At 56.8% G+C, this 25,055-nt stretch overlaps 1 protein-coding gene and 1 long non-coding RNA gene across 2 annotated transcripts; both read right to left on the bottom strand.

Moving 5' to 3' along the window:
* Positions 1 to 638: 638 nt before the first annotated feature.
* LOC119872327 lies at positions 639 to 11,753 on the bottom strand. Its single transcript, XR_005360346.1, has 3 exons — positions 11,630 to 11,753; positions 2,223 to 2,554; positions 639 to 1,771 (listed from the first exon to the last, which is right to left on the bottom strand). It is a non-coding gene; the product is annotated as an uncharacterized LOC119872327 (long non-coding RNA).
* A 10,847-nt stretch (positions 11,754 to 22,600) lies between these two features.
* On the bottom strand, positions 22,601 to 24,577 carry FOXL3 (forkhead box L3). The gene is made up of 3 exons (XM_038538863.1): positions 24,264 to 24,577; positions 23,707 to 23,875; positions 22,601 to 23,407 (listed from the first exon to the last, which is right to left on the bottom strand). The coding sequence occupies exons 1-3, from the start codon at positions 24,368 to 24,370 to the stop codon at positions 23,012 to 23,014; spliced, it is 672 nt and encodes a 223-aa protein (XP_038394791.1). The 5' UTR covers positions 24,371 to 24,577; the 3' UTR covers positions 22,601 to 23,011.
* Positions 24,578 to 25,055: the final 478 nt, after the last annotated feature.

The following is a 25,055-nucleotide window of genomic DNA, read 5'->3' on the forward strand; positions in this document are numbered from 1 at the left end:
TGTCCTGCAAGTCCAGGAAGGCAGCTGCTCCCAGGGAGGGGGCACTGAGCATCCAGATAGCCCAGGCTCCGGTCCTGGAGGCTGTGGGGCCAGCCCGGTGGGGAGCCTGGCTCCGGGGAGCCCACGGCTGGGCTCTCAGACCTGCTGCGTCTGAAAGGAGGGAGCAAGTGAGTGGTCCCAGCAGGAGCACCCCCCCCAGAGGCTCTGCAGGGGCCCCATCTAGCACACCCTGCCGGGCGCTCCCCATCTTTCAGGTGAGCTGTTCTGCAGAACACTGATGGACAGTCCTACAAATGAAGTGAGTTTTGTTTGGCGAATGTGATCGATCGCTGCCCTGCGGGGAGACCTGCCTTCCTAATCTACTTAATGTGGCGTTTTGAATTCTCCCGCCAGCTAGTTCTAACAAGCTACTGGTTTCCTCATTGATTAATGAGATCAATAAAATCTTTGATACATTTTATACTTGTGTGACAGTCATGATTTGGACTTGGATCTGGTCATCCGAGGTGTGGTCCAGGGGTCTGGGGTGGGCAGGGCTCCAGGGAAGATGGAGAGGCTAAGCCGGAGGACGGGCTGCCCTGCCTCTCCCCGCTGAGCGCCTCTCCCACGGGGCCTCCCCAGCACCCAGGGTTGCTGTGTGATAGCCCTGCCCCCCTGCCCCCTGCAGCGGTGGGTATCCTGCTCATACAGGTGCTGCTGCACCTCCAGACTCTCACTCAGGGAATTCACTCTCACTCTTACTAGGGTGTTAGTGGCTGATGCTGGCTTTCCATGGATGTTCTTGGACATTTCTATGGACATACCTTTAAAACCAGAGGATACTCAAAGTAGGCCCTTGACCTGGATCAGCCCTACCCAGATTCAGAATTTCTTCAACATTCCTGCTTTTAAAATAGAATTTAATGGAAAATCTGAATTCTATGCCAGAGGACATCTGTGTTTATTTTAGTACAAAACACTAGGGGGACAGGTTAGAATCAGCATGTGGATTTCCAAATTCCATGACTCCCTCAGGAGGGTGCCTGAAGGTAGCAGTTTGACAGACCTCCCTAGAGTCCCCCTCAAGGGTGACAGTTCAGGGGTCCCTCCTGGCCACAGCTAAGAGCAAGACCCTTTGTTAGCCTGATGAGGAGTAAATCCAGAGACTAGCCTTTAAGTTTGCTCAGAGACCCTAAAAGAGTATTTGGGGATGGACGGGAGAAAGGGAACATACCGCCAAACAGGACCTGGATACTTGGGTCCAACTTCTGTGCCTGCCTCTCAGGTGGGTCCCACTGTGAGTCCCATTGGACAGCTGTCCTCTGGATGCACCCCACCAGATCACAGGAAGTGGGGAAGAGCTTAGCTGGGCCAGGAAGCCCACCTGGGCTGAGGGTCAGAAAGCTCACTGGGCTGGGGGGCAGAGCTCATCTAAGCCCCAGGTCAGAGCCCACCTGGGCCTGGGATCAGAGAGCCCACCTTGGCCTAGGGTCAGAGCCCACCTGGGCCAGGGTACAGAGCTCACCTGAGCCTGGGGTCAGAGCCCACCTGGGCTGAGGGTCAGAACCCACCTGGACCTGGGATCAGTGCTCACCTGTCTCAGGTGATGCTGGAGCTGAGCAGGTGTGGGAAGGTGGGAAGGTACCAATGGTGTGTCCCCGGGGCTGTTGGTTAGGGGCCAGATCACAGCAGGGCCCCGGCGTGGCCAGGATGACTCAGCCCACCCTCCACTTGGTTTCTCTGGGCCGCACATGTTCCAAGGAGACATCTGGCATTTCCCTGTCCGTGTCTCCTGGGGGGGGGGGAGGGGCGGGGGGGGAAGGTTGGGGGGGAGGGTTGGGGGGAGGGGGGGTTGGGGGGGCTGGGGGGTGGGTGGGTGGTGGAAATGATTCCATGAACTCAGAGGCTTAGAAAGGCCTGGCAGTGAAGTCGGCTCCACAGGCAGAGCCGTCCCGCCGCCCCACCCCCAGCTCCATCACCCACGGCACACGTTCCTTTTCAGGACGACCCCCTGGAAGACTGCACCCCAAACCTGAGTCCTTCCAGTCGGGGTGGGGAGGGGGCGGGGCCTGGGCGCGGAGGGGGCGGGGCGGGGCGGGGCCTGGGCCGCGGGGCGGGGCCAGATCGCCACCGTGTGCGCTTGCTCCGGCCGCTGCCAACTCCAGGCTCCGCGGCCCGGCCCATCGCTGTCGCTCTGCTGCCACCTGGTGTCGCGGTGCGGACGTGCACCCTCTGGCTCTCACCTGTGGGACCTGCAGGTGCCCTGCGTTCCTGGAAGGCCAACCCCGCAGAGGAGCTTCTAGGCCGCAGTGATGGGCGTAGGGTGGGGATGAAAGGGAAGCTGTCCACTCTTCTGGACTCAGCTTGGGTCCCCGACGAGTACAGTTGCTCCCTGTGGTGTGGTGCTACCTGTAGTGCATTCATGAGCTGCTCTCCTCACTTTACCGCTAGGGAAACTGAGGCTGTGGTAGTGCTTCTCTCGTGAGGATGTTCAGGTCCTGCTGCATACCAGTCACTGTTCTAGGGCCTAAGAGACCTCCAAACAAAGCTCTGGTTTGTAGATGGAGCCTCTTTTCTAGAGTGGAAAGCGAATAAAGAAGGAGACAAATGCCAAACTCTGTAATAGAGTTAACGCACCATGACCCCAGAGTATGACATATCATTGTGTCCTGTAGCGGGAAGCACAGTTGCAGAGCAATCCAAGGGAGAGGTCAGTGAGTGGTGCGCTGCTGACTTGGACAGATGTGAGGACAAGGAGTGGAGACCATTCCAGGCCAGGAGACAGTGGTCCCAAGGCCCTGGGGCAGGAGCAACTGGGAGGCCATCGCTGGAGCCCAGTGAATGCGGGAAAGGCAGGGAGCATGGAGGATAAAGTGGGGTGAAGGGAAGCAAATCCCCAGGCCCTGTGGGGCGTGGCAAAGACATGGACTTATTCTAGGTGCGTGAGAAGCCTGGTGGGGACCCAGGGGGTGGCAGGGAAAGGGGTGGGCATGATGTGATCCAGAAGTCCCTCTCTGGCTGGAGCCAGCAGGAAGCAGTTGGGGACACGTGCTGCCTTCAAGGCTCAGGGGGACAAGGCTGAGGGTAGAGCCGGAGGAGGTGCTATGGGTGAAGGCTGATTCCCAGGTGTCAGGCCCAAATCACCCACAGGTGTGGTGGGAACAGGGCCAGGTGACGTTTTGTAAATGGTGACATTGCATGCATTATCTCATTATTTAGCACAATAGTCCAGGGCGTTCCATGCCTTATCTGACTTGATTGGCACAACCACCTGTGAGTCAGGGTTATTGCCCCCATTTCAAGCATAAGGAAGAGAAAGCTTGGAGAGCGACGTGCTCCCAGTTTCTATGGTGGTGAGGGGTTGAGCAGGGCTTTCACCGACATTAGGCTTGTGTGTGTGACTTAAAAAACTGAGGTATAATCCATGTAGCACAAAATTCACTATTTTAACTAGTACCATTCAGTGGTTTTTAGTATATTCACACCGCTGAGCAGCATGTCTAATTTCAGAACATTTTCATCACTTCGAAGAGAAACCCCTCTGCCATGAGCAGTCACTCCCAACTCCCTCCTCCCTCCTTGCCTTGGCAACTATGGATGTGCTGTCTGTACATGTTTGCTGAGGAACTGCATGCGAGCGGAATCCTACAACACAGGACCTAGGGGGATGGGCTTCTTTCACTTGCCATGTTCTCCAGACTCATCCGTGTGGTAGCAGGTGCATTACTTTTTATGGCTGAATAATATTTCACTGCATGGGTATGCCACATTTTGTTCATCCGTTCACTCGCCAGCAGGCATGTGGGTTATTTGCACTTTTTGACTCTTGCGAGCAATGCTGCCGTGTGTGTGTGTGTGTGTGTGTGTGTGTGTGTGTGTGTAAAGGTGTCTGCTCAGTCCCTGTTTCTATATTTTGGGGCACATACCTAGAAGTGGAATTGCTGGGTCACAGGGTAAGTCTATGCCTGCCTTTTTGAGGAGCCCCCAGGCTGTGATCCAAAGTCATGAGAGGAAAACTACAGACCAATATCCCTCATAGACAGAGATAAAAAGTCTAAATAAAATTCTATAAAATTGGTTCCGACATGTATGAAAAGAAAAATAGATCATGGCCAATGAGCTTATCCCGGGAATGCAGGGGTGATATAATGTTTGCAAATCAATCAATGTAGTTGACCATATTAACAAAGCAGCAAAGAGCAGCCGCGTCATTATCTCAGTAAGTGCGGGGGAAGAACTTGGCAAAATCTAACATCCATTCCCAATACAAACTCTTGGCAAACTAGGGATAGAAGTGAATTTCTTTGACCTGATAAAGAATTTGTTTACAAAACCCATGGCTGTTATCACATTGAGCAATGAAAGATGGAATGCCCTCTTCTTGAAATAGGAACAGGGGAGGGAGGAGGGAGGAGGTAAGGAGAGGGGAGGAGGAGGGGGAAGGGAGGAGGGAGGGGGAAGGGTGGAAGGAGGAAGGGAAGAGAGAGAAGGGAGAAGGGGGAAGGGGGAGGAGGGAGGAGGGAGGGAGGACACAAAGGAGGAAGGATGGAGGAGAGAGGGAAGAAGACATCTGCAGACTGAGGAAGTACCCTTGACAGAAAGAACTGGAAGGTATAAGTCAGGAAGGAGAGAAGCGACCCCAAGAGGAAAGTCTGAGATGCAGGAATGGACTGTCAGTGGAGAAGACGGCCAACATCTGGAAACTATCCAGGCGCTCCTGAGTGAGATGAAAGGTGGAACGTGGATCAGTCCTGATACTTAGCTGCAAACAGGACACCTCCTCTGGCTCAGTTTCAGCAGAGAACACCCTTGTCAGTGAACATTGGGCCCCAGCTCCGCAGGTGCACTGACGGAAGCTGAGCCCAGCGTGCTGCGGGGCTTCTCGGGTGAGGCCCAACGGCTTTGGGGCAGGGTCTCTCCATGGAGCACGCTGGCGTTTGAGAAGGAGGATTCTTTGATGCGAGGGACAGCGTAGTTGACCACCAGCTGCCTGACATCCCTGGTCCACTCCTAACACTGGTCAGCCCACGCCCATGGCCTTGTGTCAACACAAATACAGATACATTCGTGAGGTCTTCCAGGGGAGGGCGGCCCCGTCTTTGGCGAAGAACGTGGCACAGGGTAACCCAGAAGAGGTTCAGTTGCATCTGTCCCAAAGAGCTGGGCTCCTTGCCCTATGCTCCCCAGAACACAGCCTCCCCTGTGCCCGTTATCCACTCACATCGGCCACGTACAGATCCAATCTGGCTATTGAGCCAGTGTCCCAGAGAAGCGGAAGCCTCGGCCACATGCCCCTAGCCATAGAGGTACCCGGAGACCCTGTTTTTACATCTACTATGGAGTCAGGAATCACATACGCAGGCAATCTTGCAAGTGCAAGGAGATTGATCCAAGTCTGCATATGGAGCCTATCTTGTGCTTTCCAACATTAACGAAGGAATCTAAACTTCCAGGCAACCGTTTTGTGCTCTCAGCTCACATAATCCAATTATTCCTAGTACAGAGTAAAATGCACTCATCTTCTCCCTAACGGGCTAACCCAGAGTCTCAGGGTCATGAGCCTATGTGGCTCCTATGTGTGATTAGGAGAAGGAATCTCTTCTCTAAGGCACTTTACTTACATCTCCTGGAAGATTTTAGCACATGTTGATGTTGTTAGAAGTAGGTATTTACTGTCACCTCCCAGAAAACCATCATAATAAATAGACGAGCGTATAAGTGTATAATGTGTACAACATGAGTGCAACTTCCTGTTTGTGCAGTGCACAACCTGTGTAACTATACTCAGTAGCCTTATAAGGTCTCATGCGCCTTCAAGTTCAACACTGTCGGGTAATGTCTCTACTTCTAGTTCAGTCTCAAGCCCATGTTGAGGATCAGAGGCCTAATACATAAAGGTCAAACAGCGCCGTGCAGCCTGCATCAGGGTCCCATCCTCGGCCTTATCAACATTTGGAGTCAGATAGTGCCTTGGAGGGGAAGCTGTCCTGTGTGTTGTCAGGTGTTAGCCAGGATCCTTGCCTTTGTGCAGTGCACACAATGGGCATTACCTCCCAGTTGTGATCATTAATGTTTTGTTTTTAAATTTATTTTATTCATGAGAGACACACAGAGAGAGGCAGAGACACAGGCAGAGCGAGAAGCAGGCTCCTCACAGGGAGCCCGATGCGGGACTCGATTCTGGATCCTCAGATCATGCTCTGAGCCAAAGGCAGACTCTCAACCACTGAGCCACCCAGGCGTCCTGGGAGCATTAATGTTGTATCTGGACTCTGCCAAGCCCATCCTGGAGGTGTCACCAGCCCCGGCGCACCAGAGGGAACACAGAGCATGAAAGAGGGCAGTCCACCCCACAGGGCTGCACTCGGCTGCCGAGGAAGGAAGCATGGAGGGAGGCTGTGTCCCCTCTCTGCTCAAGTTCATGGATCCCCCGCCACCATCTGATGTGCTCCCTCTGCTCCCAGGCTTGGGTTCTGTCCTCGGCAGTGTGACTCTGGGTCCATGATGACTCTGTGTTGTGGTTGCACCCGCACCTCCCGCCCCATCCTGCCATACTGAGAGGCCCCGGGTGCTCGGCGGGGACAGAAACAGCAACATTTCCCTTCCTCAGCTCGTCCCACTGCCTGCGTTCTGCACGGTGCCGAGAGGAACCTGAAGTGTCCTGGGAACGCAGTCAAATCGATGTGACTGCCAGTAGGCCTGTGAGCTGGATCCGGGCGGGCACTCCAGGCTTCTTGCCCCCTCCTTCCTGGGAATGCAGGTTCGCTCACTACCCTGGCTCCCGGAGCTGCCCCGAGGACGTGGCCTTGACACGGATGTGGTGGTGGTCACAGCTGTGCCATGTAGGTGACCGAGCCCAGTTCAGGTCTCTTGATCAACTTATAAGATTTGGAGGGGTGGGTGTGGGGCTGCTTAGAAGCCTGTGCTCCAGGCCTGGGGACGACTGTCCATCCTCCCGTGGGAGCAGTCCTCCCCGATGTGCGTCGGGAAGGGTTTATGCCAGAGAAATTGGGGTGTAGCAGTTGAACAAAGCTGATGGAGCACCTGGGTGGCTCAGTGGTTGAGCATCTGCCTTCGGCCCAAGGTGTGATCCTGGAGACCTGGGATCGAGTCCCACATCGGGCTCTCCACATGGAGGTTGCTTCTCCCTCTGCCTGTGTTTCTGCCTCTTTCTGTGTCTCTTGTGAATAAATACATTAAAAAAAATTTTTTTTTTTAAAGAAAAAAGCTGAGGACCAACACTGGTGGACCAACACTGGTCACCAACACTGGTGACCCTGGGAACTACGGGGCAGTCCCTGTGAGCACCAGCGGGTGGGGGCGGCACCCCTACCCTGGAGGCAAGTGCCTGTTACAGAAGCCCAGGTGGTGCTCCAGGACTGGCTGTGCGTCCTCAGACCCCCGTCCTGTAGCTGGACGTCTGTCTGGCTGCTTCGTGGAGCCAGTGGGCAGTGGAATGGGGTTGGGGGAGAGAGCATGTTCCTTCCTCCGGTTTAAAGATCTGATCTGGAAGATGCACTCACAGCTCTGTCCTGGCCTTTCAGCCAGAAGCTAGTCACGTGGTGCCGTGAGCCCCAAGTGGCGGGGATGCAGGGGTGACCCGGAGCCCAGGCAAAGTCCCTGCCGCTGCCTAAGGAGCACTCAGCACTTAAGGGCGGGGCGTGTCTGCCGTAGTTGAGAGGCCACGCGGGTGGAAACACAACTTCTGCAAGCAGCTGTTGGCCGAGCCGAGGGAAGGTGGGAACTGAGGTGTTCTTCCTTGCTGTTCTGCCTTCTGCCCCCTGGATGCCGGCCTCTGCTCAGACTGTAGGGCACGCCTTAATCCCACACATCGCCAGCTCCCCAGTACCTTCCCCTCGCTGGACCCACTCTCGAGTGTGGGAGGGACAGATCCAGCATAATGTGTGGCAAGCTGCTTCCGGGAGATGGGAAAATGACAAACTAGGGGATCCCAGGGGCTGGGCTCCCCGTAGCCCATGGCATCACCCAGCCAAGCCAGAGGGGAAAGGTGGTGATCTCCGAAGGAAACGGGGATGAGGGCGTGGTGAGCTTTCTTAGGGGCCCTCAATAAGAAACTCTCTCTCCTCCACCAGGATCCTGAGCAAATCAGGAAACAGCCAGAGTAAAGAGCGTTTGCATCGAGAGCCCCGTGGGTAGCAGGACTGCGCAGCCCCAGGCGAGGCCGCCCTACGCAGCTGGCTGAGTGAGGCCACCTCCCACCTCCAAGGGCTGCTCCACGAGGACACGAGGACACGCACGGGAGGGAGGGAAGATGTTCACCTACATGTTCCTGAACCGCAGCCTCTCCGCCCGGGCTCGCTGGGCAGCCACTTCCCTCTGATATTGGCTGCCCTGCTCTTTTCGTGTGTGAGAGCTCCTCGTGTGTGGGGTCAGCCTCGTCTGAGCTCCCGCTATGCCGCCCCCACCCGCTAGTGCTCACAGGGACTGCCCTGTAGTTCCCGGGGTCACCAGCGCTGGTCCTCAGCTTTTTTTTTTTTTTTTTAAAGATTTAAAAAATGTATTTATTCACAAGAGACACAGAAAAAGGCAGAGACACAGGCAGAGGGAGAAGCAGGCTCCCTACGGGAAGCCCAATGTGGACTCGATCCCGGGACCCAGGGTCACGCCCTGGGCCGAAGGCAGACGCTCAACCAACTGAGCCACCCAGGTGCTCCATCAGCTTTGTTCTCATCGGAGATGGCTCTGGGTTTTCTGGACACTGCATTTCCTTCCATGTTAATTTTAGAATTGTCACTTTACAAAACAACAAAAAGAACAGCCTGCGAATGTTTCTATGGGCATGGGTTGAATCTGTAGATTAGTTTTCAGTATTGGGTCTTCCCATCCTGAGCAGGGGACGTGCTCTCTCCCCTTACGCGGGTCCTTCCCAGCTTCTCTTGAGAATGTCTGTGTTCCCAACACAGAATTCTCTGTCTCCGTTAGAGGCTCCTGCGTGTGCAACACAGTTGTACAGGACATTGCTGCTGGTCTGTGCAAAAACAACTGCTCAAACGCAATTGTCTGCAGGCTCCTTTGGGTGTTCTACGTAAGCCGCCGTGTGGTCTGTCCCTTCTGTTCCTAGTCGTGTGCCTGTTAGTTGCTCTCCTGGCTTGGTCACCCACCCCGGTGGCCGGCGCCCCTGTCCTGGTCACGGTGGCGCGGGGAGCCCGCCTGAAAGGCAGCCGGCGATTCTCAGGCTCCGTCTGCACCGCCTCAGCTGTCGAAAGTGACGGCTTCCAGTCTCAGCTCAACATGTGGATTTGTGTGCTTTCCCTCCCGGGGTTTGGCCGCGTGCTGGTCTGTCACTCTGAGCGGCCCTCTGCACCTCCGGAAATGTCGTTTCCATGCCCACCCAGCATGACCTTCCTATAGTGACACCCACGTCCTGCACCCCGTGCAGTCAGGGCTTAGCCCCGCTTCTGCCCTTGCCCCCCTGCATCCTTGTCGTGAGCTGAGCGCGCGTCGGTCCGCAACCCTCTCTTGCTCCGTTGGCATTTACCGTGATTTATGTCTACGATCTCACTGCCCGATTCTCAATTGCCCGTCTGCCATTCGTTCCTGCTTTTCCTCACTTTCTTGATTTCTTTTGAGTGAATCAAATGCTTAATTAACTTTGTCTTTCTGTTAACTTGTTGGTTATATTCCTTCACTATTCTTCATTACGGCTACTCTGGCAATTGCAAATAGATTCTTCTTTTATTTTTAAATTTTTTAAATTAAAAAAATTTTAAAAGATGTTACTTATTTGAGAGAGAAAGAGAGAGAGAGAGAGAGAGAGAGAGAGCATGAATGGGGAGGAGGGGCAAAGGGAGAGGGAGAAGCAGACTTCCCGCTGAGCAGTGAGCCAGACGTGGGACTCGATCCCAGGACCCTAAGATCATGACCTGAGCCGAAGGCAGACGCTTCATCCACGGAGCCCCCCGGGTGCCCTTATAATAGATTTTGGGCTTGCTGTCGTCTGTGGCTACTTCCCCACCTTGCTGCAATCTGGGAGCCTGTGCCTCCCACCCCCTCAGAGCTGTCCCCTTGCAGGGATTCTCCATGCAACGCTGTGAGCGCTGCTTTGCTGCCGACACTCACTTTGCCCCTGGTTGGCGTGTCGGTGCTGCTCTGCGTGCGTCTCTGTCCAGTACCACCGCCCTTCCGCCGGCATGGACCTCCGTCCTAGTAGTGTGCTAACCGAGCTATGTTTCCACCTCAAGCCGAGGCTTACCATAAGGTCCTGGCCCTTTTGTAAAATTTCAATCTGCCACTCTTTGGGAAGGAAGCATAAAGGCAAGGACTCTGGAGCTGGAACGCCTGTGTCTCATTGCTTGCCTCGCCAATTTGCAGGCTGTGTGACCTTGGGCAAGTGACTCAACCTCTCTGTGCTTTGGATTGCTCATTTGTAACATGGGGAGATGTGGCACCAACCACATAGGGTTGTTGGGACAATTAAATGAGTGAATACAGGCAAAGTGCCTGTTACAGAGTGTAGCCCACGGGCAGCACCGTGGGGAGCAGGCCACTGCTACTGTCATTGTTATTTTGGGTGAGGCCACGAGGTGAGTCTGAAATCTAAAGTCACGCTTGCACGTTATATGATTAACAGGTTCAGGGGCCATGGTGGGGATGCGGGGACAGACAGCATTCGAGGTTCGTCCTCGAACCCTGGGGCCCTGTGGGCAGGCAGGCTCCTTTCCAAGAGGAATGAAGGGGCTAGTGGAACCCATTCTGGGGACACCAGGGCTGCTCCAGGAGGTGCCATGATCCCCACAGGAGGAAAGTCAGGAACACGGGGCAGGTGGTGGGAGCCCTTGGGAATCTTGCAGCCCAGCCTGGATGGGGGTGGGGGCAGCCAGGAAGGCTTCTTCAGAGAAGCAGCCTGAGCACTGAGTCTCAGAGCAACACAAGAGGCCACTGGGCTGCAAAGGGAAGGTGACCTTTGGTTCCTTAGCGGACGGCAGAAAGTTGGGGCCCAGGCTCAGCCTGGGAAGCTGTTCCAGGTCCAGGAGCAGGGCCTGGAGACTCTCTCCAGGCAGCATGGGTGGGGGGGGGGGTTGCGGATGGGGGAGCGCCTCTTTTATTTACTGCATCACAGGATGTGAAAACACGAGGAATTAGTTCTTTTAATGGAACAACTGGTCAAACTGGGCTGTGATCTTTAAGAGTATTTTTAATGCTTCCATTTGATGATACATTTAATGCACACACATCATCACCTCACTTGAAGACAATATTCTATAAAAGGTGCACCTGCAGCTCATCACACCTGTGAGGCTGGAGCCCCCCACCCCTCACGGCGGCTCGGATCCTGGGCCCGATCTGGGCAGTCAGAGGCCTGGGCTGGGCCTTGTGTCCCCGGCTCCTCAGGGATGATGCCAGGTTGTGCCTTGTCTTGGGAAAGTCCTCAGGGCCCGGCCCATGTCTGTGACATGTCCTGGGCTCTGGTCAGCACCACAGACACAGGACCCACACTAGCCACACTCCCTCCGTCCTGGAAGGCCGCAGAGGCTTCCGACCAGGGCGAGCGGCCATCAATCTCGAGGTGATTATGGACATGATTTCTTCCCGGTTCCCTGAGCGCGAGTGACCGGCCTGGCCCCGCCCCAAATTACATCTCAATCAGTGTAAAAAGGCATTTGACATTTCCCTTGATTTATGTACTAACCTTTACATGCAGCGGCGCGGTGCACTGATTGCTCGCCTCGGCTGGGCTGCGTGGTGGCGGCTCTGGGAGCGCTTCTCAGCGCTGAGCGGCTCTGTGAGACGGGCTCACGGCCGAGACCTTGGGCGCGTCCCCAGCCGCCACCTGCCCTGGGAGGGGACATTCCCACGAGACTGGGCCCTCACAGGTGCCACCACACACTCATGTCTTGGCACAGAAAGGATTGGAGAGGCTGCTAAGATTGGTGACAGACCCATATGTGAGATTGGTGACAGACCCATATGACCCGTGTGACTGTGCAGCTGGGAGTGAGGGGGTGTGAGGTCCCAGAGACCCCCACGCGTGCCTGCCCCACCCTCCCACAGCCACCTGTCCCTTAGAGTGTGGCTCTAAGTGCATGGTGTCACGCCCTCACCGACACAACCAAGAACTCACACTCTGCACACTCGTGTGCACATGCACACAGACACCAGCAAAACCTGCATGGTTACACATGCATACACACGCACAGTGCACACTTGCAAGTACCCACTTCACACGGAGCTCACAGGCATAAACTGGTAGAAATGCACACATGGGCCCTCTGCACACTGCATGTTCACACTCACGTGGGGAATGTCACATGGGTGAACTGATGGAAGGAGAAGCCCCTTCTGCTGCCAGAGGTCCAGAGCACCAGGACAGACAGGGCTGGGCATCACACCTGCCAGGCTGGGGGTCTGCCGCTGGTCCTGCACATGTGGCCTGAGCCAGAATCGGTGCAGCGCATGCCTCAGAGGTGACTCCAGGGAGACTGGCAGGGGGTGGGGAGGGTGGCAGTGAGTGCAGCTTCAAGACCACTGGACAGTTGGCACTGCCTCAACTGAGATGGGGCTGGAGGGGCAGGAGGCTGAGCCGAGGGTCTCCACACCCAGCCCTGATGGTTGGACAGCTGCCCCTGTGTGGGGATGCAGGAGACGCAGTGCCCAGTGCCCCCCACTGCTGTGCCTGCCCAGCATGCCCTTTCTATGCCAGCTCTGAGCCTCACTGGTGGCTGGTGTGGCCATTCCTCTGGGCACCCCCATCCCTGCCCTGCACCTCCCAGCTGGCTGCCAGGGTCAGAATGGTCCTGGCCTCCGCTGCAGGCTTGTGTCCTGCCCTCTCTGGGACAGAGATGTTGCAGAGTTGTTTGCACCCCTCCCCAGTGCTGTGAGCCTGAGACCAAGCCTCCAGCACTGAGCAGGCAGACGGGCAGCACAGGGGTCTTGATTACCAGAAGGTATGCCCTCTTGCAACTGTTCCAGCAACAGAGACCAGGACCACAGCTCCCAAACTCTTATGCATCAGAAAGTTTATGAGAATGCAGATTCCAGAGCCCTCCTCAGTTGTATCAATTCAGAACTTGTCGGAGAATTTGCATTTCTTTCCTAGGGGATTCAGACTCAATGACCTGTAGACCAGGTTTCCACATTGTGCTTGAGCATGAAGGTCTTTAAGCTGCTATGTCTGTCTCACTGGTTATAATTCCACCATTAGGGGTATATTTCTTGGGTGAAAGCATTTATTCTCCATTGTGGAGCAAGTACCAAAACACTTTTGTATAAAAAAAAGTCCCTTCAGTTGGGAGTGTTAAGAATTACAAGCCAAACTACTTTGAGCCCAATAATAGAATATTATTGGCATAGATAACTGGAAAGTAATGACTTCAGGTATGGCTGGATCTAGGAGTTATGTTGTCAAGAATCTGTCTCTCCCCACCTTTTGGCTCTGCTTCTGGCTGTTCTATTTATTCTCCTCCAACAGGCTTTTCTTAGGCAATGGCAAGATGTCCACATACAGCCCCAGATTCACATTGCACCAGCCAGAAACTGTTCTTTTCCCACTGTTTCAGCGGAGGCCCTGGGGCTGGGGTTTATTCAGTTGATTCAGGGTCATGTGACCCTCCCTGCACCAATGTCTGTGACCAAAGGGAAGGAGTCATCTGACTGGGGAGATCTGGATCGTTCAAGGATGAGGGGTGTGCCAGGTGGCCATAGATGGGAGGGTCTGTCCCAACGGGAACATGGTGAGGACGTTGATTCTCAGGGGTGATCCTCCAGGCAGGACACTCTTCGGTTGCAGGTGGGGGTTCCTCTGGGCGAGGGGCTGGTTACCCCAGCGTTGACTCCCTCCCACCCTCCCCACCAGTGACACTCTGCTCGGGGAAGGTCCCGTGCCCCTTGGTCTGCTCCTTTGGGTGAAGTCCAGGTATTGGGGGCAAAGCTCCAGAGACAGGAAGAATGGGAGCCAGAGAGGCAGACCCAGAAGGAGCCAACCTGGGACAGCCCAGAAGCACTGTTGAGGCCTACAGACACATCCAGCCACCCCTCGTCCCATGGACTGCGATGTGAGGCCCTCGGAGGGCTGCTGGTGGGGGACATGGAGCCTCGGAGGCCCATCCCTTCTCTCGACCTTGGTTCCTCATCTGTAGAATGAAGACCAATTGCTCGCCCCATCGTTTTTGCTTCAAGTGCCGTGGAGAGTGCCTGGGAGGGTCCCTCTGCTCTAGCACTGGACCATGGGGGCCCTGAGTGCTGGCCCTGATGGGAGCAGCTGCAGATGGGGAGCAGGCATCCCCAGCAACCCAGCCAGGCCCAGCCCACATGTGAGGTAGATATGTCCACCTCGGGATGCTGGGCTCCTCAGGCCAGGTCTGGCTCGGCCCCCCACGCCAGCCCAGGCCACCGCCTCCAGGGGGGCAATGTCAACCCTTTGTGACGAGGGAGCTGGAGGTTTGCCTGCCCCCCTCTCTGGGCTGATGTGAGACACACTAGTCAGTTTCCTGGACAACATCCGGCCAAGTCAGTTAATCTAAACAGAAAACAGTAGGGAAAAATTGCTCCCAGCTTTTCAGAAACTGCACACACATGTGGCCTGCTCGTCTTCGTGTCTGGAACATCCTGCTCTGTAGGCCCAAGACTCCTCCGGAGACAAGGACATGTCCGAGATGCACTTACCAAGGCGCCTGCCAAATGCAGGATTGCCAGGAAGTCAGATGACTCCAGGGGGTGGGGTGACCCCAGGAGCCCGGAGAGCTCCTGCCCCCTCTGCTCCATCATGTCCTTGCCCCTCTGGGGTGGGCGATGCCAGGGACCTTGAGAGCCCCCCTGACCCGCCCTGAGCCACACGGCCCTGGCACATCCCTCCGAGGCTCCACTTTCTCCTCTGTGTCACAAGAGAAGATGCAGGTCCCCGTTAGAGGCTGGCTGTCCTATCGCTACCATCTGAGCTTGTGCCCAAATAGCTCTGTTCTGCCCGTGAGCGCCAGGGGCCTGGACAGAGGAGGGAATTTTGCACCATGACTTGAAAGCCAAATAGGTTTTTATGAGGCTGTGAAGATGGAAAAGGCATCGTAGGAGAGGGAGCTACACGTGCCAGGGCATGCAGGCGTGACCGCGGCAAGTAGATCTGGCCAGCAGCGCCCAGGGAGACGCCCATCTCCTCCCCAAGCCTGTGGGTGAATGACACGAGAGTGTGCATTTCACATGCCGTGTGCGTGTGCAAGCGCACGTGAGTGTGTGCGTGCGTGAAGGTGGGCGTGCATGATGGCTGGGTGGGAATCTGAGGGACCAGTTTACACGTGGCGATGATGGCTGCAAGCCGTGGTCTCCCTCTGAGCCTCAGGGTCCCCCTTTGTCAGATCAGGGTGAGCTCTGCCCACACCTCCCAGGATGATAAGATGAGGCTGTCAGAGGCCACCAAAGAAAGATCCTCTTCCTTCTCTTGGCCTCAGGGCACGTCTGCATTACTAAATTGCTCTCAGGTATGGACAATACAGGGGAGGCCAGGCCCCCTGTGGGTCACCACCCTCACCCGGCACCAGAATTTCCCATCAATAGAACTGGTCCAGGTCTGAGTGGTTCTGGCTCTTGTCTTACTGTACCTGCCTGGCTGGTGGAGACAAAAGTGGCTTTGCATGGATGCCCAGAATCCCTGCCACGCAGGTGCCCTCAGCCTGTACCTGTGACATTGAGGGAGACCATGGGCTGCACTGTCACCCCAAATGCACCTGTATTTCCTTTCCTGTGTGTGGAGATGGGCTCTGGCTCTGCTGCCTGCCAGGCAGGCAGACTTTGCGTGGCCCCAACGAGCCACCCGGCGCCCCACTTTCTTGCTGGGGAGCAGAGCTCCCTGTACCCTGTCCTCCAGCGTTCCAACCGCTGGTGGCCAATTGCATCTGTGGCCTGTAATAAGGAGCCATCAGGGGGCCCCGGCTCTAAGTTCATCCACGTTGGCTGAGCACTGCACGAGGCTCCCACACCTGGGGCCAGCGGCTCACCCACCACAGACACACTCCGAGGGATGGAGGCGGTGACACAACGAATGTCGGGAATGGGTGTGATATGCTCACTCTCTACAACTGGATAGTTCCCGTGAATCATTTGACAGAGACCTGGTCCAACTCTCTTCCTCTGGCTGCAAACTCAGGTACAAATACCATGGTGTCTCTCAAACCTAGAAGCTGAGCAAGTCTGGAGGGTGAGGCTAGGCCACCGAGGTGAGGGAGTCCTGGGCTTGCGAGGACCTGGGGCCCAGGGTGTGTGCGCGGTGAGTGTGGGGCTGTGCGATGGCTGTCGGAGCACCTGACAGGCCACGTGAGGACGGGGACCTGGACGGAAGGAGCAGGGGTTAGCGGGAAGGGCAGCAGCCTCCCCGCGGTGTGCATACCAACACGTTGCAGAGTGAAGTTAAATCAGTTCAAATGTTCCCACTCAATTTCCTTTTCTTCAGAAGCTGCGTGGCTGCGTGACTGTGCTTCATTATAAATCTAATTCTGTTGTCTTGGTTGAGCGAGCTCACATGCATGTGGACCAGGTCTGAAGTGGCCTAAAGCTGGAGAAACGCGGCCTCACAAGAGCACACGGGGCTGTTAATTTGCAGTCGATCGCGGCGTGGCCTGACAAGCAGCGCCTTCCGTTCCAGGAGCCAGTTTCTCTAGAACGGCAAGCGCATGGGTGAAGCCCACCTGCTAAGATGCGCTTGGTATTTTTAATGGGATGAAAACATTAATTTTGCAAATGTTTATGGATTGCTAACTTGGCCGAATGCAAAATCAAGTTACAGGTGATAACAGGTGATAAGGCGTGTGGCCTTCCTGGAATCCTCCTGGAGTATTTGCCGCCGGGGCCACACAACGGGCTCATCCCCGTGGAGAAGGGGGTGGCGGTTCCCGCACCCCCTCCTGTAGAAGGCATGGGTCCACGCCCAGCTCGCAGTCCCGAATCTGGGTTCCCAGCTCAACAGTCCCACTGTTGAACGGTGGCTGTAGCTCAGGGATGGTGGGGGCGTAGGTCCTGGAGTCTGATTCCATGTAAGCTCCAGCCTAGAAGGTGTTATTCTGCCCTCAGCCTGGCATCCCGGGCATCTGGCTAGTAGAGGATGGACCGCGGGCCTGCCTCTGCTCCCAGATGCTCCCACGAGGGCTCTCTGAACCTCAGTGTTCTCCCCTGTGAAATGGAGCTGTACACCTGCCCCGTCCCTGCTCTAAGCTGCGTAGTGGGCAGCAGGTGCTCTGGGAGGGGCATGATCCCCCTTCTTCTTGGCTGTCACTACATTATCCTCCTCTCTAGGGCATGGAGCTGGAGGGGCATCCAGAAGAGGTAGGTGGGGGGCCAGTACCCAGGGAGGGTGGGGACCCTGGACCCTGGCCCTGCCCTCTCTCATCTCCCAAAGTCACCTTTGGCTGTCACACTGCTGCCTGGCCAGGGACCTTGGGGCCCTCTAAGACAAACTGCTGACATGTGTGGTCAGACCCCTGTGCTCAAACCCCACTGCACGCCTCTCTCTGCCTCACCCATGAAATGGTGAGGCACTTAATATGGCCTGAGCATCCTCAGAACAGGACCTGGCACCCTGCCACCTCTGTTACCTGGGTGGCCATCTGGGCTGGACCCCTGCCTGCCAGGCTGTGGTCTGTGGGGTGAGCATAGCTTCCTGTGAAGGATGGGATGCCCTTTTGCCCTGTCTCCTCAGAGGAACTCCTGGGCGTGCAATATGACTGGGTACTTCCCTGCAGGAGTGTGCGGCTGCCTGCCTGACTGGGAGCTAAAGCGCCCCCGCCCTCCCCACCAGGGTCTCACACCCAGAGGTCCTTTCCCGTCCTCACGCATACCCTGGGCAGACACCCTCTGCAAGTGGTTGTCGTAGAGCCTCGGCCTGGTCACCAAACCCTTGAGGACTTTCCTCCTTGGCATTGCCTTCAGCCGCACTTCCTCAGATGAGCACCCTCTCCATCCCAGTGCTGTCCAGGAGAGCTGTCCCCTCGGACACCGGCCCGACTGAGTCCATGGTCTTCATGTAAAGCACTGGTCTCACTTCCGACGGGAGGCCCCTTAGTGTCAGCCTCCCCTGCCTCGGGTAAGTGGTCTCCCTCCACTATCAGGGTCCCCTCACCCAGTCCAGGTTCTAGGGCAGCCCCTGACCCTGGGCACCAGGAATGAGAGCTGAGAGTGCCCATCCCCTATTTCCCCTGCAAGGCCAGGCCCACAGGCCCACGCATCTCCACCCCCATGGGTCCTTCCCCCACTTGCTGTGGTGGGCAGTCTCCTTGTTCTGCATTCACAACTAAGATACACAGGTGGACTCCCCTAAGAGGCCCCAAGTCTGCTTAGGCCATGGCTGGACTTCTATCTGTCCTGGATTGGACTTCTTAGATCTGCTCCAAATCTGCTCACGTGTCCAGGACAGAAGTTTCAACAGAGCCAGCTTGGAGGCCAGGATGGGAAACTCTGAATAACCCACCACAGAAGGGCGAGGTGTGACCAGGAGGGGTGGTAAAGATGGCTGGGCATCTGGGGTGCGGGCCCTTTCCCAAGGCAGATCCCCACCCATTGCAGGCCCTGCAATGCTTATTTTTAGTTTTATACTTTTGGTGAGAAACAGGCCTGTTTGATTTCTTGGAATGTTTCTGCAGAAGGTCCCAGGGTCCTCAGCAACTAGATAATCTCGCCTTTGCTGGAGCTGCACCCACACAGCCGAGGGTCTATCCTGGGGTGTTGGAACCAAAGGAATTTCAGAGGGAGCCCAGACCCTGGGGTGGCAGGAGCAGGAGGCTCCTCTCTGGCCCTGTACCCAGCTCAGCACCATGGGCCTCACTTCACCGTGGAGGGGTGAGGCAGAGAGGGGGATGGTGCCAACCCTGGAGTGGGAGGCCAGAGTAGATTTACTGAGGAAGCCACCCATGTGGGAGAAGGAGAGCCCCCCGGGGCCACCCCTCCCACTCTGGAGGCTCCAGGTGGCCCCATCCCTGCCTGCCTGCAGGGAGGCAGGGAGCTGGCAGTGGCCGGGGCAGACGTGAGGTCCCAGGGAAGGAGCAGGAGCCCTGGGGGCTGCTTCCAGGAAGGGAGGCGCCCAGAGGACTTGCCCGGCTTGGGGGAGCTGGTTTCCATGGGGCCGGTCATGGCCCAGTCCCTCCCTGCCTCTGTCACTGGGTGTGGGCGGAGCAGAGGATCGGGACGGGTGGGGGTGGGGGGGACATGAGATGAGAGACACGGTCCGTCTCAGCTAAGCCCCCCATGCTACACATGAAGAACCCAGGGCTCAGGAGGGCAGATGGCCTATGCGAGGACATGCACCTGCAAGGCTCCCAGCTTGACGCTGCTCCTAGGACCATGGGTCTGAAGACCCCCAAGGTCATTCTGGGGCAGCTGATTGAGGCCTAGAAGATGCCAAGGAGAGCTGGTGCCAACGGGAACTCTAGAAGACCTGTCCCCCCCTCTGTACACTATCCTCATTGGATCACCCACCCAGCCAGGACCTGTGTCTTCGTTTCATGAGTACAGGATGGGACAGGTCAGGAAGAGAGGCTTGAGGACCAGAGCAGGAGATATGTCTCTTGTGTCTGCTCTAGTAAGTGAACTGTACGGAGGCCACATTAACCGACGCAAGTGCCCAGAACTTGGCAAGTGATTGTCCGTCAGCAGGTCTATGTATCAGAAAGAAGAGTGACAAACGGAGGCAAATGCAGAAGATGGACTTCAAACTTCAAAGGCTAAAGACATGGGTGTTTGTCTTGGACTTGGAGGCTGGGAGAGCATTCCCCCTACCTGTGCATCCTTCCAGCCACACTGGCCTTCTGCAAGCCCCCACGGCCACTCCGTCCTACCTCAGGGGCTCGGCTTACTACTCTCCACCTGGAATGCCCTTTCCGCCTGGCCATCTTTAGGGCTTCAGCTTGAACGTGGCCCCCTGGAGGGCCCTGCCCAGCCACCCTGTCTGAGCTAACTGCTGTACCCTGACTTGTCTCTCAGTTCCCTGGGCGCAGGCTTACTTCCCGGCCTCCTGGCTGTGTGAGGGCTCCATGCACACTGTGGGGATACAGGCTGGTCCATAATTGCACCCCAGCACCTAGCATGGGGCTCACAGATGTTCATTGAATGAGCACACAGACCGGGAGCCACTCAATCAGGGAAGGAAGGAATCTGAAGAGAAAGGAGGGGCAGACCAAGGTTCCAAAGGATGGCTTGGTATGGAGGGCACTGTCAGCGAAGGAGGCCTCTCTGGGGAGACGCAGCGATGCTGGACTTCAAGGCGGGCATGGGGAAGAGCACCGTCCGAGACCATTTTGTACCCACGGACCTGCTCGTGCTCCCACCCGGGTGCTCTCTCGCGTCCATCCAGATGTGGTCGCCTTTTGTCTCTGGCTGCGGTGGAGGGCCCCGGCCCGGCCGGCTGCTGTGAGGACAGACATCCTCCCTGGAGTCGGTGAGGAAGAGCTCGGCCTGGATGCCACCGAGCCCGGAACTCGGCGCCGCACCATGGTGGTTTGCATACAGCTCCCCTGAACCCCTGCACAGCAGCGCCTCCCAACTTTGTTAATGGAAACCCGGTGATCCGTAACTGTGTGGCAGACATCTGCTCGGGGGTAATGTGGTGGTAATGTACATATCGGTGATCAATCAGCGGATTTGCAAGAGAGGCATAAAGTATTTAATTATACGTGCGCCGGGTGGTCTGTGTGGTGGCGGTATTTGAATAGGTCAGAGCCGGCCCTCACCCCTGCGATGTTGTTTGGTATTAAATGCCACTCACTTGAAAGACTGGAAGACCTGCCGGAGTCGCGGGATATCACACACTGGCAAATTGAAAATGTCCCTTCGCTTTTAAAAACATGATTGATATCCTTTGCAAAACAAATGTTCTACCTCATAGTGCACAGACCTTGCCTGCCTGGCGCCTCCCCTTTGCTCGCTGGCAGCCAGTGAGCACCTGCCCCGGCCCGTGTGCAATGGGAGGACCTGCTAACAACATGTCAGGTCACCAGACCTCCTCTCCCCCTCCAAGGCCGGGGCTTCCAAAATTGTTCTATTTAGGACAGAGGAATGTTCCGTCCCACTGGCTTTGCTCACCAGAACAAAACATTGGGACACGGCTAAAACCCGAAAGATAAAATGCAAATTTTATTTGCTTGACCGGTAGCAGAAAAATATATCTTCAGATACTTTGTATGCCATCTACTTATGTATAATAAGTACCACCTGCATTGCATCACCTATGTCATATCTACTATCATTTAAAACAATGCTTTTAGGACAACTGGCAAAGGGATATAAATAATAGGAATGCAGACAGACATCACACCTACGATGCACATACACACATCCGTGTACACGACCACTCTGAGCCTGCACGAGCCACAGCCTGGAGGAAGTGTGAGCAGCCCAGCCCCAAAGCCACATGCTTGGGTCTGGGGCCTGGGTTCACCTGCATGCGGGTCCCCCATCTATAAAATGGGAATGAGAAATCATGCAACCAGCCATCAGGGCTGGTGTGCCAGCCGTGGAGACAACCCCTGTCCCGGGCTCAGCACCAGGTCTTGTGGGCAGCGAGGGCCCACCAATGTTGAATGCTTTCCCAGCAAAGAGTTCTGGTAGCTGGCATTTTCGAAGGAGACATGTCCTTCCTCTGTATTGCAGGCTTAGTCCTGCTTTCGGGAGGGCTGCTTGAGGGAGGCAGGGCTCCCCTCCTTCCATGAGGCCAACAGGCTGCCCCGCTGGCGGGACCTGGATGGACCAAGAGAGTGCTGACAGACAGGCAGTGGGCACATCACCACCAGGGCTCATCTCTGGACTCGGGGACGAGGCACTTCACAACATTTGTGACAGCCTTCTCCCCTTTCTCAAAACAGTCACATCAACCCGAGGCGGATGAGTAACAGTGCTGTAGTTTGATGAAACATCAGGGTGTCTGAATCAGAAGCAAGCCAGTCTAAGTGGGTCTCTGAGATGGCTCTTTCTGTCCTGGTCTCCTGCCTGCCTTTACCGGCCCGGGGTTTTTCAGAGTCTGATAAAGCACAACCATGTAATTCCCAGTCGAGACAGTCAGCTTCCTTGGGTGTGTTTTTGTTGTTTACACAATTAGCCAATCATTGTCACCTAGTGGATCAGATTAGGTGTAATCCATACTAATGTTCAAATTAAGTCATGGAAAGCAATTAACTCTGCAAAAATGGGCTGGTGAAAAATGATAAGGTTGGTCAAATAGTTTCACTGTGCATAATTGTGTTTTTTAAAACACCCGTCTCCACACAGTAATTAAATCATTTACATTTCAAATGGAGTGAACCCACCTCCAATGCTTGTAATTGTGCACTCCCTAATCGTACACCTCACAGCGTAGCAGGGATCTATCAACCGCCTGCTATGGAGTGTCTGCTTCCTCAGAAAACCAGCTGGGTGGAACGTGCCCAAATAGAAGCTTACTGCCTGCTCAGAAGAAGCAAGAAAAGTGTGCTTTGCCCCATGTTGGCCCAAATTTGAATCCCCCCCCCCCCCCCCCCCGCTCTTCCCTTCTTTCTGCCTTCTCTCCTGGATAGAAGAGCGCACGAGATTTCTTATGCAATTACGAACTATTCTGTCCACAGCATGAGATGCACTTACACTTCTGATCACATCATCTGCACCAGGGCCACGGTCAAAAACCTTGGGGCGACATTCATGGGATCAACTAGTATCTGACTTCACTGTTTGCATTTTATTAGCATCACTTTCAGCTCCAGGGAAGAAGCCCACCCGCCCGGCTAACTGTATGCCCAGTGCGTGGGCACCTTCCAGGCTGTGGCTGTCTAAGCAGCAAATCCTCAGATGGAGGTGGCCCTGAACCTGTCTTCGTACTCCTCAGAGTAGGACTCTTCAGGAGCTCTGGAGCAAACGCTTCAGGCGAGCAGGACCCCGTGAGTCTTCTTGCAAGGGAACTTTTCTGAAGGAGGAAGCCAGAAGACTGGAGTTCCTGTCTCTCCGGCCCCCGGGGGGTCTTCAGCTTGGAGCAAGAGGCTGTGCAAGTTAGTCTGTGGCAAAACCTTGCCTCTGGCTGGAAGTGGGGCTGAAATCACCTGGGAAGACCCGGGGCTGCCCGGGTGCCAGCCCCGTCTCATATTGTCCAAACGTGGAGGTTCATTTGCTGGGCCTCCAGCCGGGGGTTCCTGCCGTCCTGCAGGCCCAGGGGACACTTGAGCCCAGGAAACGGGTCTGGGGAGGACAGGATGTAGTCAATGCTGAACTTGATGCCCCTGGGCTCCTCCTTCCCCGGAGCGGCTGGGCTGGCGGGGGCCGGGGGCTGGCGGGGGCGGGGGGCTGGCTCCTGCGACCCCGGAGGCCCCTCGTTGCCCCCCGCGCGCGCCTCCCCGGCCCCTTCCCGCTTGGGGCCCCTGCGCCGCCTGCGCCGCCGGTAGTTGCCGTTCTCGAAGAGGTCCAGCAGCGACTCGCAGCCGCCTGCGAACGTCCAGTAGTTGCCCTTGCCTTTCTCGTGGCCCTCGGTCCGAGGCACCTGTGCGCAGGGAGGGGCTCCGCGAGGGGCTGGCTTTCTGGGCGCTCCCGCCCACCCCTCCCGGTCTGCGCGCTCTCCGAGGGCTCCGGGGCAGGCCCTGGATAGGTCCCTGTCCTTGCGGTGGGTGGCGTTGCTCAGGGAGCAAACTGGAGGCACCCCATTTGCTAAAAATGAACTTTCCAACAGCTGCTGCTGCAAGATCTGGCCCCGCCCCCTATGGGGCTGATTTGGCCCAGGAGCCCCCAAGCTTGGGACGGTCGCGGGCCCTTCGGGGAGCGGGATGGCAGTGGGGAGCTCACCTTGACGAAGCAGCTATTGAGGGACAGGTTGTGGCGGATGGAGTTTTGCCACGCGCGCTGGTTGGCTCGGTAGTAGGGGAACTTGCGCATGATGAAGTCGTAGATGCCGGACAGCGTCACCCTGCCCGAGGGGCTCTGCTGAATGGCCATGGCGATCAGCGCGATGTAGCTGCAAATAGGGGCGCGTCGGGCCACACGGGGCGGTGGAGGGGACCACTCACGACTTGGGGGTCTGGAGTCCCCTCCGGGCAGCCCTTCCCTGCCCAGAGGCCGGCCCTCCAGAAGCGCGCTCCCTCGCCCCCAGGGCTCCGGGGGGTGTGGGAGGTGCACCCCGGAGGTCCCCGCTCCCCGCTTCTGCCCAGACCCAAGGAGCACATCTTCACACTTGGGAGTCTCCTCAAGGGGGTGGAGAGACATGCGGAGAAAGGAGGAACGGGTCCCTTCCCAGGGTACCCACCGCCCCCCGCTCCGGAGAAGAAAGCCCACCCTCCTCCGGGAGGCTCCTGGAGCAGGATCCTCGCAGGCCCCCAGGCTCCTACCACCGACCCCGCGGGCACCTGTACGCGGGCCGGGTGAGCCGCTTCTCCTCGTCGGAGCTGCCGGCTGGGTAGTCGTCGGCGTCGTAGTTGAAGCAATTGTAGGGATACTGCGAGCTGTCAAACATCTTGGCGCACCGGGTGCCTGCGGGGGGCCTCCGCGTCGCTGCCACCTCCTCCGCGCCGCCCGCCAGCCCGCCAGGTCTGTGCTGAAGTCCTCCCAGGCTCGGGCCGGCAGCGTCTGCACTGCGGGCTGCTCTACGCCCGAGCTGGGAGCCTGGGTTTCTGGGGTCCCCCGCCCGCACCCACCCAGTTGTCTCGCATCCAATCCCAGCGCGGGGGAGGCCCCAGCCACCGGTAAAGCGGCCGAGGGAAGCAAGCGGGGCTCTCAGTGACCCGCTGACCGGCGGCGGACCGAGGAGGAGGGACCCTCGCGCTGGGTGGTCCGACGGGCGGGGCGCCACCCCGCCTCCCGCTCCCGCCGCCCCGTGCGCGCCGCCGCGCTCTCTGCTCCCTGCGCGGGCCCCAGATTTCCAGGCAGAGTTGCTGGGCATCCCTCCCACCACCACCCCCCTCCACCCGCAAGCCAGAGCTAGGGCTCCTCGGGGGCTCCCTGCACTGGCGGATGTCTCCTCAGAGCTCACCGGCCTGTGCGCCCTCGGTGCCAGGGAGTCACTAGGTTTTTCCCGGGCACGGGATCCCAGAGTGGACTCTTGGGTTGCCAGAACAGAATCATGAGCCAGGCCACAGACAGGGCCAGGGCTGTCACCTCCTCCACCACCAGGCTGGGCCCCACCTCCTGCCCCTGAGCGG

This window comes from Canis lupus, chromosome 6 (assembly GCF_011100685.1).
Source record: "Canis lupus familiaris isolate Mischka breed German Shepherd chromosome 6, alternate assembly UU_Cfam_GSD_1.0, whole genome shotgun sequence".
In the NCBI taxonomy this organism is placed as follows: domain Eukaryota; kingdom Metazoa; phylum Chordata; class Mammalia; order Carnivora; family Canidae; genus Canis; species Canis lupus.